Genomic DNA, 19,592 nt, shown 5'->3' on the forward strand with positions numbered 1-19,592 from the left:
GACCAAAGAATGTCTGCAGCAGGAATACAGCCGAGATGAAAACCCTGAGGTTGTTTCATATTTCAGTATTTTTCTAAATGTCTCTTTGGGAGATTTTGAGTTTTAAATCACAGGGTTCTACATTTTTATCTTGAACACAGCACATATGACGATCCGAGAGGCTTTTATGTACCGTCAGTTGTTTTTGCTGTGCCACATTTCTCTCTGTGTGTTAATGTTTGCAATGTTAATGCCTGCATGCTTATTTTTTCAATTTTATTTTCCTGCTGCTTGTCTCCACTCAGCAGCATTGAATACTGTGTGTGTGTGTGTGTGTGTGTGTGTGTGTGTGTGTGCGCGCGCGCGCGTGCGTGCGTGCGTGCGTGCGTGCGTGCGTGTCCGACCTTGAGCATAACTGGACGCTCCTCCTCTGAATCGATGGGGACGTTGGTGCTCGTCACCCAGGTGTTGGTGCACAGGTGCCTAAGTCTGACATAGGAGTTTCTGAGGAAGCATGGGACAAGTCATTTACAGTCACGTGCATAATTGATTGTATGCTTACTGCTGTTGTTGAACTGAAAAGTATCCATCTTGGTCAGTCAGTTAGCTGCTGTGTGCGTGCATGTGTGCACTCTGCTTTGAAGCAGTAACTGTGGCTGTGTGTGAGATTGCTGTAACAGAGTGTGTGTTTTCGTGTTAAGCCCTGCTGTGTGTCTGCCGAGATGCACTGTATGAACGATGGCTGCTCAGAACCCCTCAGTATCTCTTTGGCGTGTTGTTTGGGGATGTCGGTGCTGCTTTCAGGTGGAGTGGTTGCTGTCGGTTCTCTGTCCAACCTGTGTGCAGCTGAGGACACTGTACAAGTTCATTCCTGCTTTGTATAATTTATAACTGTTGACAGATATTGGTTAGATCTTTTGTGCAATTGTCTCAAGACTGGAGGAGGCAAAAACACTGTAAGCCAGGCGACAATGCAGGCTGTTCTGGCATTTTGCAACAAACAGATTCAGACTTTGGCTTACCAAATTAGGTCTTTATGCTTGCTGTATGCTCAAAAAACAATGTCCATCTCAGTTGCAAGCTCTCAAGAACACCTGTCTCGTTTAGTGTTGCATTGGTTTTGTTATGTCTACCTCAGATTGGCACAGGAAAAGCACTATTTCTAAACTCTGAGAGGTCACAGATATTGTGTCATTGCCTGCATTTGATCAATGATTTGTGATTTTATCTATCAAGCTGTACAGTCCCTTAAACCATAGAGAGATGATTTGCACCTTATTGTATTCTGGGCTCGTTTGTATGAGAACCCAGCCACAAACGTATGACCACCGACTTTATACAGGCTTCAGCATTTCTAGCCCTGATGTACTTAACCGCTCATTAATACTAAGGCTGTCATAATTATCTTTGTAAATGTTTGTAATGAAAGAGAAAAAGGAAATGTATAAAACTTGTGGATGTAGAAACATTAACAACAGTTAAAATGTGTGTGGACTCATCCGTGTCTTACTTTTTTTTTTTTTATTACAAAAAAGGCACCACAGATCTGTACACACTGAATTGTGGCTTGCTTTGTATTGCTGTCAGTTATCATGCATGATGACTTAACTGGCCCTTAGCGGTGACACGCACCATGTATTACCACAGTCTGGGTGATCTCAGTATACCTGAAGGGGTGAGAGAAATTATGTAATTTATGTTCACATGCACCAGTTGATTTTCTAATTCATCATCATGAAAAACCTAAATAAAACCCACTGTATGTTTCTATTTATCTTGTGTTATGTTTTTATGTTTATAGACAATAATAATTACTCTTACAGACATTAAAAAGTTTAAGAAATGCTTTTAAAAATGCATACAATTTGCAATACAAGTTAATTAAAAAAAAAAAAAAAAAAAATATATATATATATATATATATATATATATATATATATATATATATATATATATATATATATATATATAATCTCTCTGAAGAAAGATATTTTTTGTTTTATTGTTTGTTCACCAAGCAAGACCTTTAATTTGAAGTTCATTCTTGAGCTTGGAAAACAGCAGTTGGCAAAATCTCTAGGGATAGACAGATTATCTGCCCGTTTTTTGACAGTTTGCAGATTATCTGTATCTGCGTTTTATTTGCCTGATAACCGATAAAATTAATTTCACTCACCACTGAGTCTGACTTAATGTCCCGCCCACAACACTATCTGACTAGCTTTTACTCTGTATTATGTTGAAAGTTTCTAATGTATTTAATCATTGCTTAAAGCATTTACACATAGTTTTGTGTTGGAGTTTGTTACATTCCAAAATCTTAATTTTGACTTAAAGAGGTTCATTTTCACTGTTAATGCATATCGGTTCCAAATATCTGTTATCGGTTTCATCAACTACTAATAATTGGTATCGGCCTTGAAAAACCAGTATCGGTCGATCCTTAAAAATCTCACCTCGGGGTCTATTTAGTAGCTCTTCTGGAGCTTTTGATCATGCGGTATCACATGAGCTTGTTTAGCATATGGGAGTTTGTTCAGTTGTCATTGAATCATGAATGTTCAAATTTCACTTTAAAGCACTTCTGGTACATGGGTTTTTCAAAATTGACACTACTGAACAATCTCCAACTGCTAAAGAAGAGCATGTGATATGATCACAACTGCTACTAAATGGAACTTGAGGTCAAATTGATTTGCTGAAAAGTGAACTTTATATCAGAAATCAAATGTGCGTTCTAAGGAAAAACACTCAAGAACATCTTTTACTACATAATGAGAGATTTATTGTAAACTACTGCAGCAGCTGCCTTTAAAGGCAAACATTACGTTTACAAAATGATCCTAGTGCTAGTACAGTCATTTACAAAATGTCAGGAGACAGTGAAGTGTAGAGACATTTTAGATGGCTTCTAGTGCCGTTGGTCATATCTGTGAAGACTCCAGCCACAGTGAGGAGCTCTTGACTCGCGGCTGCTGAGAGTCCAGCTTCAGCAGCGCCGTCACAGCGTCCTCTATCTTTGACATCCACGCTTTCTGCAGAAAGTCACACATGAAGGTGTTCAGAAAGAGAAATGTCATCAAGTTTATTATCCAGCAGTTAGCAGCTATTGTGATGGTTTGCTCATGTGATAGTGTTGTACTTATTTGTATAACTCTTCATTTGTAAAGTGGATTGATACCAGGCCCAGCTACAGCCCCATACATGGAAGATCAACCCTGACCAGTTACTTAAACTACTTTCCTCTATTTACAGAAAGAACAAAATGACTTTAGAGATGCACATAGGTAGAAGTTAATGTAAATGAAAATGTAATATGCATAAATATGTTAACTAATGAGTTCCTGCATTGCAATTTATAAAGTAGAAGACTAACTTGCAGATAAAATGCATGCACATTTAAGACAAAATACATTTTCATACAGAAAACCCTTGGCCAATTTCAAATAGTCTATGTCAGTAAGTAATTGCAAGCATACAAGGTAAATCTAATTTACTGTGGAAGAGGTGAGTTGGTTTACTTCAAAATTCTCTAAACTCATAAAAAAACTGCCTTGAGCAAAACATAAATTTAAAAATATTGTGGTGTGGTGTGTTTGGAGATAATTAACAAAACCACAGGTGATGTTGTACATCTGTATGGTATGTACACAATATTTTTGAGAACAGAACATAACCGGTGCTCTGCCAGCTCGCCTTTTGGAATTCACTGTACCTTGGCAGACTCTGACGCAGCTTGCAGGATGAACGCTCCGATACACTGCTGGTAACGGTTCTGGTGCATGATTATGAAAGAATGAGGCAGCCCCGATGCTACAAAGGAAGCATAAAATTGAAAAAAAAAAAACATTTTATCACAACCCAGTCTGACTGTTTCGATTCTGTTGTATGCTCTCAACATATCATGCTAAGGGTGCTTGAAACCCAATGAAATCAATAAGAAAGAATACTAATATTACTTGAGGCATTGAGCTGATCAATGTTCTTGAGCTGGAGTCGGTCCAGAGAGACAGGCTGGTCCAGAACCGTGAAGGTGCATCCCTCTTTCAGGAGATGATCCAGTTCCAGGTTCTGTGGCATCCTGAGAGGATTCTGCTCTGGACCGATGGACCGCTACACAGGAAGACAGGACACAGTGTGAACAAGTTGTGAAGCCTCTGTACAGCCTTACACCGAATGTCTGTCGTGGTCCAGATCAGACAGATAACAGGACAACAGAGTGACAAACCTTCTTGTTTCTCTTTATCTTTGTGATCAGCAGGAATTCGTCAAACAGGAACAGGTAAACATCGTTCAGCTTTGTGTTCCCTGGTGATCAACCAAAGAAAGATGCTGTGAGATTTTACTCAAATGGAAGCAATGAGCACGTAAAATGTGTTGGAGCTGTGCCAGCTGTACAAACCCGTGAGCCCCATTTTCCCTTCGTGCAGCAGACTTCTGTGAGAAATGAGATTCTCCAGAGTGACAGCCTTTAAGAGATGTTTCAGATTCTGAAAGAGAAGCAGTCCGTAAGGTCAGAAGAAAACATTTTCACCTTTTGGCACGTTAACTGATATCAAAAGATCAAAGTTAATGACACTTAAGTAAAAGCTCATGACAGTGCATTGTGAAATGGGAAGAGTTTTCTTTGCTTTACATGATATCTGATTTCATGTCCAGATACATGATTGGATCATCTTATCTGCACACAAAAGCTATTGGAGGATGAAGTATCTTATATCTGTGACTGTGATATATATATATATAAACAAACAAACATATAACCACACAGACCTCAGGAAAGAAGGCACGCTTGTCTCTCTCCCAAACAGGCTGCCACACCAGGGCATCTCTCAACTGTTTCACCTTCTGGTAGTTATCCATCCATTTGACTTTTCCCTCTAAATCACCTGGAAGCAGAGAGGCATCCTTTCAATCAAGAGGGACAAAACAGACAAAAACCTCTGACTGGAATGTACTGCTAAAAACTACCAATACTGCATAGGTTTATCAATTAACTACTTTTAACGCTATGTACTTTTTTACATTTTATTTCAAATGACAGATACATTGTTCTTTAGCACTGATTTATTACCTCGTCTTTTCCTGTATAGTGATGGTTGCCTGCCAAACACGGGCGTAACCGTGCCGTGATTCGTGGGAGATTATAGCACACTCAGCTTTTCCAGTAGATATCCCCCCACACCCAGAGGACATTGCCCTACACATCTTCGCCGTGATTACAATACGTCTGGCCACCTGTGCAGCTCTGCCACACCTTTTTAATGGTTATATTAAAGTCAGTAGTTGAGGTGCATTGCAGCAGCACATTTCCCACGGCCTGCCCATCTAGTTACAGAGCAAACCGCCACAACAGGTCTGCAGGCAGAGGCATGCTGTGTGGAGTAAACGGTCAGGGCTCCTGGCTGCCGTCCAAATCATGTAGCTTGTTTGTTCGAAAAGACACAAGCTGGTCTGTTTGTTTTACAAAGATAACCTACTTACATTGGCTTGACATGCTTTTGTATCTTATTATGTTTTTATGACACGGCTAATACGTCTGACACAGGAATGTTCAGCTTGTGATCTGCTGAAAAGAGCTTCAAGTCATATAACCCATATATATATATATATATATATATATATATATATATATATATAAAACCCTCCACCCTACAGTGTGTTTAATCAGTCAGTGAGAGTCTGCTGATAAGGCAGTGCAGGAATGCTCAGGTGGTAAAGAACATCACTGGTTTATGTCAGTGAAAACATATTTGTATTGATGCATTTTTCAATAAAAAGGGAAGTAGTTCAGGGTGCTCACATATAGATGTGTCCACTTGCTCTGCTACGACCTGCAGGCCTCTGGTCTCATCCTCCGTCTGGCATCTCTTCGCGATATTTCGCAACAGCAGCGGGTATCGAGTTAGCCTCTGCAGCGGCGCCACCAGCAGGTCGCGCAGTTGCAGTCTCCGACACTGATCGTTCCTCTCACACCACTGGGGAGAAAGAGAGAGGACAGGATGAGAGAGGAGGGCTGTCGGCGGGAGAAGGAAGAGGGGTGAAAGAGTGGTCACGGTGTTTGTTAGAACAGAGAGGTAATGGAGGGGGGCGGGGGATGGGCAGTGAAAAGCGTGTGATTTCTAAGACCAAAACAAAAGCCCTTACAAATACATACGCATGATGACAGGGTGTGACGGTCCCAGAACCTGTTGCCTTGCGTCTGTGTACTGTGTTATTGTTTGTGCACTTGCAGGCTTTTGGCCTACGTGATAATGAGGTAACTGGTAGTTCCCAGGTTACTTAACCCTGCCTGCCCACAGGCCAGTGTGTGTCGGTCCCTTCACCCTGCACCAGCCTGAGTTCACCTTTGTTTTGTTGCTTCTTTTGTTAACACTGACACAATGCATCTCACATTGTTTATTGCATTCACACGGCCTCATACACCACTGATCCTGACTTTTACATCCCATTGTCTTTATGCAGTTGAAGTTAATAAATGTCAGTTTGTCAACGTTAAGTTTGCTGTGTATTCTCCCCCCTTTGTTGTAGCCTGCGTACCAGTCATAATACAGGGAAGGTTAAACGAGGGACACATGGTCACATTCCTCTCTTTTAGGATTGGGCATCGAGAACCGGTTCCAACTTGGAATCGTTTCAAAAATTACGATTCCAATGGAATTTTTTTTTTATTGGAATTGTTTGTAAAGTTTGGTTTTGAATCCGATAGAAAATCAGATTTAACATGCGCAAGTTTTGGTTTCCATAGCGGCCAGCGTACTTTCAGGCGCTTGTTGTGTTGCAGCCATGGAGCACAGTAAGCGGCGCTCTGAAGTGTGGCTTTATTTTTCGTTGAAAAGCCCGGTAAAACTATGAACCACCATTGAATCAAAATAAAAATTTCCTCTGTGAAATAAGCATGTGACCCGTTTCAACTCCACCCTCAAAGAATCGGAATCGAGAATCTATAAGAACGGGAATTGAAAGAAAGAATCGGAATTTGAATTAGAATTGTTAAAATCAAAACGATGCCCAACCCTACTCTCTTTAGCAGGCCTTGGTGACACTGAACTGGTTGTTTGCGGTTTAGGCCTCAATTCTGCTGTGTCCTCTCCTATGCTGCGTTCTCTCCTATGCTGTTTTCCATTTACCGTGGAAGTCGGAAGCCGGAGCTGGGAATGACATCACACCCGAGTTGATCTCGTTCCAGTATAAGTTGGACAGAGCTCTAGCCAGGTTAGCCATTGCTAGCAATACTAGCCATTGCTAGCATTACTAGCTAGCAGTTGAAAAAAACACATTACGCTGTATTTTGTGCATACAACACCGCAGCAACATGTTGACAGATAGAAGTTGGACAGGACTGTGTGTACGACTGGTTTAATGAGACACAAATAAGACAGAAGTGCTATTAAACTATATATTACTACAGCTTTCACTACTGTTGAAGCACAGAGCCGCTATGTTGGAAAGTGAGGTTGTCCGACTTTTCAAGTCAGAAATCCAACATCAGGGGGCATTCCATTTGAAATTTCTGACTTGGAAATTTCGACTTCCAAGTACAAAGGGAACACACCATTATACTTTGCAATGTGCTGCCTGCAGCGTTGTTGAGGTACATGCCGTCCCTGCCCCTGCTCTGACTCGTACACACAATTTAGCTGCCTTCTGTGAGTTCCCTCCTGTACCTTCACGTAAGATCCAAAGTCCTCTCTGGGCTTCAGGCTGTCCAGATAAAGCAGAGCCGTGGAGTAGTTGAGGCAGTACTTCTGCAGGCAGTGACATACGCTCTCCTGGAAAGCCTACCAACAGATAGGAGTGTTATACAAACATTAGGATACAGACTGCTAGGTCACATCAGCCATGAACCTGCAGATAAACAGATCATAAAAAGAAGAAGAAGCACAAAATTTACCCTGTGAGTGAAAACACATTATCCAGCTACTGTGAGGCTGCTTCTTGTGATGCATAATTTAACAGTATGATGAAAAGGTTTCAAATATTTTCCTTGATCTTTGGAGCAAAATGATTCATTATCAAAGAACATATTAAACTATGATTGCTGTGAGCTCTTTGAGACAACCTGAACCTGGCAAGCCATCAATGTGATTTTTTTTATTCTGAAATGTTTTGAATCAATCTAATTGAATGTGTGTTGTGCACTCATGAATAATGTGCACACGTATCCAGCATACATTTAGACAAGTCTGTCTTCAAGTGTGAAATGTTTCCATTGTGTCCAACATCTTATCAGTGGCATTTTACATTTGAACGGATAGTTGAGCGTAAACTGCAGTCAGAGTCAATGTGTTTGTGTTAATGTGTGTCCACGTGTGAGTCACACTTGCCTTGCTCAGCAGCTCCAGCAGGGTGGGCCCGCCACCCTCCATAATCTCCAATGTGTCCTTGATGACGTGGAGGATTTTGTTCAGGAAACCAAAGCTCACCTGCAGCAGAAAACACTCAGTGTCAAGTGTCACCGCACAGTCATGCAACACCATCATACCTGCCACGTTCAGTTTGTTAATAGAAGAAAAAAAAAAACACATTTTCAAATGTATTTTGTCTTCTGAATCACAAATACAACTAATTATAATTAATACCAAAAATAACTAATATAAATATGTCTTTCCCTATGAATGGTGCAGTCCTTCAATATTACAGGTCACTTTGTTATCACCAGTAACTGTAGTGTAAATGTGAGAATGTAAGTGTTGTCAATTAAAAAGGCAAAAACAACAAGGAGTTGATTTCCCACTAAAAAGACTATTAAATGTGATCAACTGTAACAGTTAAGTGAATGAGTGATGAATGAATTAACGAATTAATAGGTAGAGACTGACCTCAGTTTTAAACACTATGCATGTCACACATTAAGTTATTGTTTTGGATTGGTCTTTACTTTTATGTTTTTAGACAGCTGTTGTTTTTAAATATTTTGAATGATTTTATTCTAAATGTTAGTCATGATTTTTCAGTTTAATTCTGATTGCGTGGCAGACAGTATCTTGTGTTTTCTGTCTTGCTGTTTGTCTCTCACTACTTGCTATCGGTGCCTCTTGAACGCAACAAGGCTTTCCTGGTTAAGTAAAGCTTTAACAAATAAATAATCAAAATAACTAATCTTTTCATATAACAGCACTTTTTCAAGAGTAACAAAGAGTTAAGATTTTCTGTCTTTTACCTTTTGATGCTGCACAACAACAAAATGTTCTATTATAATGCTATGAAGGCTGCACTTGTAATTATTGATAAAACACGCCTAAAACTAACAGGCCTCGTGCTTTTTATTTGCATCAGGTCTCACCAGGCAAAGCTCATTAAGGTTTGCAAACAGCCTCCAGGAGTCGACATCAGTCAGGCAGTTCCGCATGTGCAGGTTGGTGAGGGTAGCCAAAAACACCTGAAAGCAACAAAGCAGTCAGAGAAAGAAAAGGCTCAGGCTATCTGTTGTGCTAGCATTACAATCCTCTGCTGTAAAGAATAAAAACACAAAGTAGCAGGTGTTGGGTTTCTCTTGGGTTTGGTCTATTTATGTGTGGTTTGTGTGTGTGTGTGTGTGTGTGTGTGTGTATGTATGTATGTATGTATGTATGTGTGTGTATTCTGAGGCTTTGCACGGTCACCTCTTTGAGAACCATGAGCTGATCCAGGAAGTAAACACACTCGCTGGTGAAGAGTTCCCAGATGGCCTCTTGTCTCTTGAAGCCCTGAGGGTTAGAGGCGGCGCTCACCTGGGAAGACTGGTCCCGCAGGAACTCCGCCAGAGAGTAGTCCTGCATACAGACGGGCAGAAAGACAAATCGAAAAAAAAGAAAAGACAGTATATTCTGTTACTGTAAAGGTCCTACTGCCACCCTGACACACTCATTGTTTTTTTTTCTCTCCATAATTGCGTGCAGGTTGACCTGACTGGTTATTGCCTAGAAATTCTGGTTCTTGCATAACTTGTGTCATATAACGTTGTGGGAGCTTCCCTCTAACTGCCGTCCTGTTATTTCTGAGTCACTTGTTAAACACTGAGATCTTTTTGGATTCTAAATCTGGATCTCTTAGGTCAAACGCTGACTTTGCTTGCATTAGAAGCCTTTGCACAGTCTGAACCAACATGAGGATTTACCTAACAAACAGTCTGGATGTTTAAGGGCTTTTGCAGCTGACAGTGCTCATTTCTCACCTTATACCTCTGTAGGTCAGGGTTTCTCCAGTCTTGAATCTGTGATGTTGAGAGATATTTTTCAATATCTGATGTCGTGCCTGTCTGTGACTTCCCTTTAGTCTGAAAGGTGAGGGAAAAGACATGCAGTGATCATACTGTATATGGGCAGATTTTGAAAAATGACTTTCAGTTATGGATGTGTGTTGATTGAGGAAAAGGACCTGTTTGAAAAGTTATTTTGTTCAAATATCTCTTTATATGACAGCGTTGAAAAACTATGTTTTTAAAAATCTAAACTAACAAGTTTGGTTTAAGTTCTGCATTTCAATTGTTGACCAGAGGAACCACATTAATGTGCTTTGAGAAGTGGGCCAGAGAACAATGTCTAAACCAACTGCCCACAGCTAAAACAAAGTGCATCAGCCACACATAACAACAACAACTAACAGATAAACACCTACCGTGCCACGCCTTGAAAAGGGCCACTTTGACTTCTTTGTATCTGCAACAAAAATCATAAACATAAAATACAGATTATGAACAAAAGATCAAGAATGTGTGCTGTGCAACAGATGAGATTAGAATCAAACAAAACAGTGTGTTAGGGTTACAACTGGTTTGGCCTTTGTTTAGCAAATATGAGACCTCTAAAGCACGCAAATAGTGTAGGTTAAGGCTATGTGTTGCTCTTTTATCTTTGGGACATGTTTTAGGTTTTGCACCTCACACTGATACCCTGTTAAGGTGCATCCTTTGAAGCACCAACACACACTGACTACCTGTATGCTGATTAACCTTTTCAATCTGAGGTCTAAAACTGTGTTTTAGTGCTAGTTCCAATTATCTGCCTCTCAAAGTCTCTAATAAGCTTCAAATATGGAGTTTTTTTTTTTTTTAGAATAACCAGGATTGTTTGACAATTTTGGTGTGAACAATTGCATTTGCAATTTATGACGAATTATATACAGAATAACGGTTTGTCTAGAAAAATGATGTTTATAAGATGCTATTTATTAAAATTCTAAAAGCTGTAAAGCATGAAAGCTCATTACAGAACAGTAATTCAGATAATGAGTGAAAATACTACAGGGCTGACAACAGTCTTTGAACTAGAATATAATACAGGGTCAAGTTTTGAAAGTGTAAAAACAAACATTTACTCAAAGAAACTGTTAATTGGATTTTACAAGTTAAACCATTTTACTAATCTGCCTCCCTTCAAAAGGGTAAAGGGTCAACACCTAGACTGTGAATAGTTTGCAAAAGCATCATAACAAAAGTAACTACTTAGAAAACTATTTTCAGTCACTTCCTTCATTAATGGAAAGTGGGAAACAACCAAACTTTGATGCTGATATCTTGCTTAGATTGCCTCAACAACATGAAAGGACAGATTACAGCCACACACATGATTAGGGGTGCACCGATCCGATGTTAAAATCGGATATCGGTCCCGATATTGACAAAATAGCTAGATCGGGGATCGGAAAAATTAACAGATCCACGGGCCGATCCAGTTTTGTTAGTTTTTTTTCCCTCTGTCGCACGTGTGTCGCATGCTGGAAGAGTTGAGCGTACAAATAAATAAGAATTCAATACATTACATCTATGTTATTTTGTCTTAATTAGGAGAGTAATGTTCAGTTAGGAAAGTCTGGTGCATTTAGTCTCTTCCACATGGTGGAAGGAAGGTATAAGGTGGAAGGTATACAGTGTATTATTAATTCAACAACCGGATCGGTATCGGGTATCGCCCAGGCATCGGTATCGGGACTGAAAAAGTCGGATCGGTGCATCCCTACACATGATAGCTCATTTTGCTCTTCAGGACTGGGGGTTATTTTTTATTTTGACTGACAGCGAGATATGCCAATCGGTACATGAGGAAGCATCCATAGGGTAAATCAGCCACTTGATTCACAAAGCCAGAAACGATACCATTAAAATATAAATATAATACAATGTAGAATTTTACCAGAGAAGTTTGAATCATTTAAAATGTCAGCTGCTCCATTGGATACAAAAAGGTCTCCTGGTGAAACATCCAATCCGGGCAAGCTGACCACCACAGAGCTTCGTCTCCTTTCATGGAGCCTAGGGGAACTGTAAACAGGTGTTACGTCTTCAGATGGTATTCCACTTCTTTTTTGGCTGACAACCACACTAACATTAAAACTGGCAGGCAGTAATGCTTGACATTTTCAAAACAGCCTCACAGGACATCTGAGATTCCCTGTGACAAGAAGACCCACTATTATTCTACTGTAAATGTAATACCGCACAAAGAGAATAGACAGGAAATAACAGAATTCCTTTTGTCATTTTACATGGTTGAAATACCACTGAAATACCATCTGCATTGTGAAGATTTGGTGATTAACATGAGGAGCAGAAATTATGAAGGATAAGTGTTATGTGTGGACAGCTGATTAATGGATCACCCTATTTGTGTGGAAGGAGGCGAGCTGCCAGTGTGTGCCAGTTATAATCCTCTTGGTCTCCTTTTCATTGTTAGTAACCAAGGCATGGCTTTGGCTGAAAAAACACCTTTTAGCCTCAGGCAAAGCTCAAACAGCCACTGTTCTCAAGTGTTTTGACTTATCCTCTGATGTTGTACTTCAGGGATTACTGCTGAAAGTAAAATGGAAGTGTTAAAATTAAAAACCAAAGACCCTCATAAATGTAATTCAATTATGTTATAGAGGTGAGCGTGATATTAAATGTGCTGACTAAATATTTTGAAAGGGCATGGCCACATTAATATTTTCCTTTGTTACAAGAATGAAATGAATCTAAACGTAGCAAAACTTAATTGTTGACTGTGTGACTTCAACAATAACAATCCAAACTGTGCCAATGCTAACAAGAGGTTTCCAGTCATTTAAACTAAGCTGCACAGCAACCAGACAAGCTGGTTTTGCCAAAGGTATGGTTCCCTTTTAGCACGGTGACACTGATTGACAGCAGGGTCTTGCCTTTAAAAAGAAGAGTTTAAGAGTTCAAAAGCAGATGGAAAATGGTCTGACAAAGGAGAAATAATAACACAAAATCGGAGTTACAGAATCCACTTCACACCAATGTTAGATTGTACAGTAAACGCATCCTCATTACATCGGGTTAGATCAACACGTGTAACGGTTAGGGGTGTTGAAATGAGTCACTGCATCAATACTTCGCGATGCCGACCTAGACGGTTCTGCATCGATCCAGTGACAGACCATAATCGATTATTGCCTACTGATGTTACTTGTTTTTGCCTTTTGTCTGCTGTGTTCAGACTCCGCTGCATTCAGGAAGTGTCTTTTTTAAGAGCAGATACAATAAAAAGGGGCGTTCATACATATCTGACTGCTTGAATTTGTTGATGAAACCCAAGTGTAGCAATACATAATAATATTGAGGAGGTGACACATTGTGATGCATTGTGACATTGAATCGATTCGAATCGTTGACAGGATAATAAAATCCAAACGTGAGACCAGCGAAGATTCACACCCCTAGTAATGGTAAAGGTTATCAGGACATGATAAGGAAGCCTGGCTTACAGATAAGAGCTAATGACCCTGTTTATAACAATACAATAAAGTGGAGCAGAAGTACAAGCAAGGGGAACAATGCTGGTACTGGTTTGTCTCTGTCTACCATTATATGTAAAATCGGCTTTGTAGACATGACTTTCTCCCTCTTATAGCTCATAATATCCCCTCATACAGTAGCTGCATTTGCACAAGCAGCAAACAAGACTAACTCCAATACACATGTAGGCCACATGACTGCAGGGCCAACCTGTGCAACTGAGCAGGAGAACACTGACACGTTTTTTTCTCAAGAACACTTTTGTTGAACTGTGAAAGCACCAATTGTTCATTGCTCCCACTGGCAGGGACTGTGTTCTCCCCAGGTAAACTGATACAACCCCCTCCTCCAGATCAATGTATAGGCAGGCAGCGATGCTATGACAGACAATAGTCAGCAGCAGCAGCACCTGAGCACTGTAGAGGATGCGTGGCTAATGGGACAGTAAGAAAGGCACGATTACTCCTCTAAACCAGGTCAGTGCCTCCTTGCAGTTCATTCCACAGCATTCTCACAATGACATCTTGTTGTTGTGTGACCACTCAGAAAGCTTTCTCTGTGTTAGCCTCTCTGCCACTGACAGTACTTGTAAAAAATGGGTGTTTTGTTCCCCGCACAACAAGAGAAAATAATGATGCCCAAAAACAAAACTGTCCCAACCAATGGCTCGCAGGGCCCAGTCACTGTAAGAGGCACAGTGCCAGGGTGCAATTACAGGGACAAAAGCTGCCTAATTATCCAGTGAGGGGAAGAGCCCGGCAGCCCATTAGGAGGGGTGTGGGTGGCAGTAAGAGAAAACAGCCTTAATGAGGGTTTGTCTAGCCCCATACATAACCATGGGACTCTCAAAACGTAACCCACCAAGCTTATGCTCCATTAACAAAGACGTGAATGACAATGAATGAACAATAGGGCTCCTTAAACCAAAGGTCCAATCATCCTCACTCACGAGCATAGAAGGCATGGCACTCATGATGCTGAATGTTGTAGCTCAAATTTACGTGTTAAAGGGGTGGTTCAGAATTTTGGACATAGTACCTCATTTCCAAGTTAGCCAGTGTGTTATTTATCTGTGGAGACCGTTTTCAACACTTTTCATCCAGTCCTTCCAGTTGCAGAGTTCGCTGGTGCTAGGCTAGCGCAAGTCAACAGTATCTGCTAGCCTGCCACTAAAAACAGTCTTACCCACTCCACAGTACACCCAAGGCAAATAAATCATAACGCCAGACTATCGATGTAAATGTCTGTGTTGATAGAATAATGTTAGAAATAAAACTACCCTTATATCTCAATGATTGCATTACATTTTGAGGGACTAGTTTCTCAGCAGCGGCGGAATTTTACTTTGCTCCGGTTAGTAGTACTGCACCGAAAAATAAACAGAGAAGCGCACTACAGTCGGGACACCTAGTAGTAGCCTAGTACAGTAGTATTGAAGCATTGGATTGGAAACTAAGGACTAGGCAACATGGTGATTCAGTGTGCATTTAGAAATTGTAAAAATAAATCAAACAGATGGACACCACAAAGTTTCCACAAATTTCCATTGGGAGATCCAGAAAGGAACCAACTGTGGCTTCTTGCTGCTGGCTTGGACATCAAGACACCGGCGGAGACTCTACTCAAGTGGCGAATATGTAGTGATCATTTTAGACAAGACGACTTTGAAAAACCCCGCAATCTAAAGGACCACAAGTCACTGACAACGAATGCGGTTCCATCCGTCTTTCCAGATGCACCAACAGCTACTGATGAACAGGTAATAACTTTTGGTAGGCTACTCTAGCTAATAAAGCTAGCCCCTTTCATAACGTTAGCCTAGCTGCTACTGATAGATTGAGACTGACAATGTTAGTGGAGATAACGTTACAGTTCAATGCATTGTGGAAAGTGACAACGTTAGCTAACGGTATAGCTACACTCTTGGTAGATACCTGGCTGGGCTAACCGCTAACTTTAGGTAATTGCTGACAGAAAAGTCATGTAAGCTCGGACAGTTTACATGCAAATTGCAGCGGCAGGTAAATAAACTTGCGTGATTGTCATGTAAACCGGCTTTCTCGGTAGCCTAGGTAATATCACTCCGCCGCTGCTGTAGCCTATGCTACCTACAGGGAACAAAGTATAACTATTGCAATGCGATGCAAGGGTAGTTTTATTTCTAACATTATTCTATTAACACAAACACTTACATCGATAGTCTGGCGTTATCATTTATTTGCATCGGGTGTACTGTGGAGTGGGTAAGACAGTTTTTAGTGGCAGGCTAGCAGATACTGTTGACTTGCGCTAGCCTAGCACCAGCGAACTCTGCAACTGGAAGGACTGGATGAAAAGTGTTGAAAAAGGTCTCCACTGATAAATAACACACTGGCTAACTTGGAAATGAGGTACTATGTCTGAAATTCTGAACCACCCCTTTAAGGAAATGATGTTGCACAGATATTTTTGAAACAGCTGTGGTTTACTATGGAAATTAGAGATTAATCAAAAACATATATATATATATGTGCACACTGTAGTCCACCTTATCAATTACAGGAAATGTTTTTACTACATTGCTGATATGCAAACATGTTCTCACAAGCTTGAAAGGGAAGTCCCTGTGTTTTTGGCTATGCTAACAGCCCACAGACAACATGCAAAACAGTCCAAGGTACACGTACCTATTATGGCAAAGCTCTTTCTCCTGCAAAAAGAGAAGAAATACTACATCAGTCAATGAAAAACTTCAAATTGTAACCATTCTATACACTAAGACATCACTATTTGCTGAAAACATACATAACTGTAAATGTGCTGAGATGATTAACGTCTCCTTAACATGCTTTGAAGTTCCAGTGTGTAAGCAAAACAAGTTCAAATCAGATACACTTTTTTTTCTCCAAAGCTGTTATACTATATATTATATATTATATTATACTATTTACATACCATAACAGCACTATCTTACTGTGCACTCAGCATTAAATTGAGGGTGCAAAGACCTCCAACTGCTAACGACACCGCTATATCAGTTTCAAAGACATTCAAATTTGAATCAGTGTTTTAAGTGGTCGCTTGGATTCAAAAGCCTCTGATATCTGAGGAGAATGTCGGGACTCTATTGAGAATGTGCTCAGTTGAATACCACGAGCTGATGAATAGATCTCCCCATTATCTTTTTCCATCGCTCACTGACCCCTCTATTATTGGGTGACTGCTGACTGCGGTGAATAGGGGCCCAAGGAGAGCACTTCCCAGGGTCCTCCAGGCAGTGGGTTTGGTCAGAGCTGTCAGTGCATGTAACTGCTGATTCATTTGCTGTCAAAGCTCGCATTGTGAGTGACCACCACAGGAGGTAAGGCAGCATGAGGGAGAGAAGGTTTCCGCAAGGAAGGAATTTTTAACCATTTAATTTATAGGCTTTGGATAAAAATCCTCACCAGACTAAAGCACATAGCTTGTGGTGATGGTGGGGAGAGGTTTGCATTAGGAGTGCATGATATATTGACTCCATATCATTATCGTGATATCACGTTGCGCAATATTATATTGAAAGCGTCGCGATAAGTATACAACATTTTGTTTATTTTGTGGAGCGCTGCGTCCCGTCCGTTGGTGGTGTGGCTTAGTTGTGTTTGATTTAGACGCCACTTGAAACGCTGTAATGATCATGTTTCATTGGCCAGTTACCGTGCCACTTGCACATGTTAGTGCACGTCAGCGCACGGGTCCACTACGTGACAAACTCTACGGAGCGTACCACATGTGTGCATATTTCGACAGAGTGACAGTGTAAGTGAAAAAATAGATAGAGACAACAAAACGGAACGAATCAGACAAGCGAAAGAAAAGTTGTGTCCTGTTCTCTTTATTTATATATTTTATACTGTACAACCAGTAAAACCTGTCCTGTTCTGTAGACATGGTCGTTATTTATTTATTCATGTCAGTCCGTTGAAATAAACCTTGTGTTGTAAGAAAATTTGTTTAATTTGTTATGAATCTATTTTGATGCGTTTTCCTGTAACTTTTGTAATTTTACCTATGTTTAAAAATATCGAAATGAATATCGATATCGCAATATCACATTTTGTTAATATCGTGCAACGCTAGTTTGCGTGATGATTAGAGAAACAAATGATTATATCCAGACATGCTTTATTTAAAATCCCACAGACGACTGGTAAAAGCTCACCTGTTCTCCACTTTCAGGAAATCCAAAATCTTTAATAATAGTAGGATGAGCACTGTGACATTCTTGTCTCTTGGAAGTGACACCGTTGTCAAAAGTCTTTGATCTACGTGACCTGGTTTTCTGTCGGCTGGAGCAAGAAATGGGCCGATGATTGTGACAGATCTCTCCATCAGAGAGTGGGCTTGCTGCAAGAGGAGATTGGCCTCTGTGTACTAGGGACAGGGGGCTTATGGGGGGTTTTGTGCTCTCAGAGGAAGGCTCCTCCTGAGTGCTCCCCATCATGACAGGATCCCGGATATCCAGAGGACGTCTGGTGCTCCTCATCCTCCTCAAGGTGGGAGATGTGGAGATGCGTGCAGGGGCCTGCCGGTCAAACTGGAAGAAAGGTGCGACCAAGCCATCAGTGTCCACCAGGGACGAATTTCTCTGCTTGGAGTGTGTCCGTGTGAGATCTATGTGCATTATGACCGGGTTGCTGGTCTGACACTCCTTGTGCTGAAAAGGCCCCCAGTCCGTTTGGGTCTGTACATTTGCCACACCTGTGGTGACAACTTCATTTCCAACCCACTCAATGTAACTCCAGTCCAGCTTCTTCTCAACATCCTGCTCTTTATCCTGTAGAATAACGTGCTTCAGCGTAGACATTATAACCTCAAAAGCATTGTAGTGCAGCAGAAAACGTGTGATCTAATGGCCTGGTCGCTTCGCCTCCTCTGAGTTACGGTCAGATGATAATCTTGTTGCATTCCAGCACTGTTCACACCGTTCACCTCTCAAACTCCTGGGGGGGGGGGGGGGGTAGAAAATGTGTCAATACCCACAAGCAAAATGAAGCAGGGTGGGCTCAACTTGCCTCCTAATCTTCTGAAAGGGGATTTGAGCTGGGTTGAAAACGGTCAGTTGGCAGTGAAGTACCCTTAAAAAGATAAAGTGTGTGTTAAGTGTGCATTAACACATCAGTGTGAGGGGGGGGGGGGGGGGCAAAACTGGTGGAGTAGACTTGGTCAATGGGGGAACAATCTATTTCAGTGTACAGTAACTGCATAGTCAATCTAAGTCTTGACAATGTGGTGTGAGACACAAAGAGCCGAAAGCAGCCATGCACCTTCATTTCAGCTTTCCTGTCCCAGACTGTAGTCTGGTCAGCTGTATGTAGCCTACACTGATATTGATTTTCTCTTTTGATAGCCGACTAAAGGTAGGCCTACAACACTAACCCACTCGTTTTTATACCCACCTTTCCACCAGATTAGGTCAATTTCATTGTTTATTCAAAGCCGCGCGCGCAGTTAACTCGGCACATCCACGAGGCAACAAAGGTAAAAGAATGAATAATGTATAAGAAAGTTTACAGCGATAATCAACTGCGCTGAATTTCATCTGACGATGAAAGCAGAAACCGCACGTGCTTGGAAAAGAAGCTCGTTAAAATGTAAGAAGGCTGGTTTACTTACATCTGCCGGCACCTCGCGACGGCTTGAAGACTGGCGGTGAAGTGAAGTGTGATCGGGAGAGTCCTGCTGCTGTCGGAGGTAAAAAAAGAGTAAGTGCAAGATGAAGCTCGCAGATTTCAGAAGGAGAAATTCTCCGACGGTGTTTAGTTTTCTGACAAAAAAAAGAAGCAGGTCTGTGTGGTGCGGAGTGAGGGAGAGTGTCCTTGTCCGGAGCTGGTGGAAAGGTGCGACTGCACTGCTGCACTGCCTGCATCAATACTCTCTC

At 41.1% G+C, this 19,592-nt stretch overlaps 1 protein-coding gene across 2 annotated transcripts; it reads right to left on the reverse strand.

The window, feature by feature from the left end:
* Positions 1-2,741: 2,741 nt before the first annotated feature.
* On the reverse strand, positions 2,742-19,592 carry plekhg7 (pleckstrin homology domain containing, family G (with RhoGef domain) member 7). Of its 2 annotated transcripts, none has more exons than XM_036003553.1 (17): positions 19,328-19,592; positions 17,874-18,654; positions 16,360-16,382; positions 12,093-12,211; positions 10,579-10,619; positions 10,136-10,237; positions 9,585-9,734; positions 9,266-9,361; positions 8,307-8,405; positions 7,647-7,760; positions 5,783-5,957; positions 4,753-4,868; positions 4,382-4,469; positions 4,208-4,287; positions 3,939-4,092; positions 3,695-3,792; positions 2,742-3,014 (listed from the first exon to the last, which is right to left on the reverse strand). In XM_036003553.1, the coding sequence occupies exons 2-17, from the start codon at positions 18,516-18,518 to the stop codon at positions 2,904-2,906; spliced, it is 2,211 nt and encodes a 736-aa protein (XP_035859446.1). In that variant the 5' UTR covers positions 18,519-18,654; positions 19,328-19,592; the 3' UTR covers positions 2,742-2,903. The 2 variants fall into 2 exon arrangements, with proteins under 2 accessions (XP_035859446.1, XP_031172860.1); XM_031317000.2 differs by having other exon boundaries at positions 12,093-12,220.

Source organism: Sander lucioperca, chromosome 7 (assembly GCF_008315115.2).
Source record: "Sander lucioperca isolate FBNREF2018 chromosome 7, SLUC_FBN_1.2, whole genome shotgun sequence".
Classification (NCBI taxonomy): Eukaryota; Metazoa; Chordata; class Actinopteri; order Perciformes; family Percidae; genus Sander; species Sander lucioperca.

Excerpts from the sequence above, each read along its gene's own strand:
- plekhg7 (XM_031317000.2), bottom strand. The coding sequence starts at position 18,518 with ATGTCTACGCTGAAGCACGTTATTCTACAGGATAAAGAGCAGGATGTT. Across the intron at positions 4,093-4,207 it reads AGATAAAGAGAAACAAGAAG|CGGTCCATCGGTCCAGAGCA; the intron begins GTTTGTCACTCT and ends CTTCCTGTGTAG. Across the intron at positions 3,793-3,938 it reads TGATCAGCTCAATGCCTCAA|CATCGGGGCTGCCTCATTCT; the intron begins GTAATATTAGTA and ends CTTCCTTTGTAG.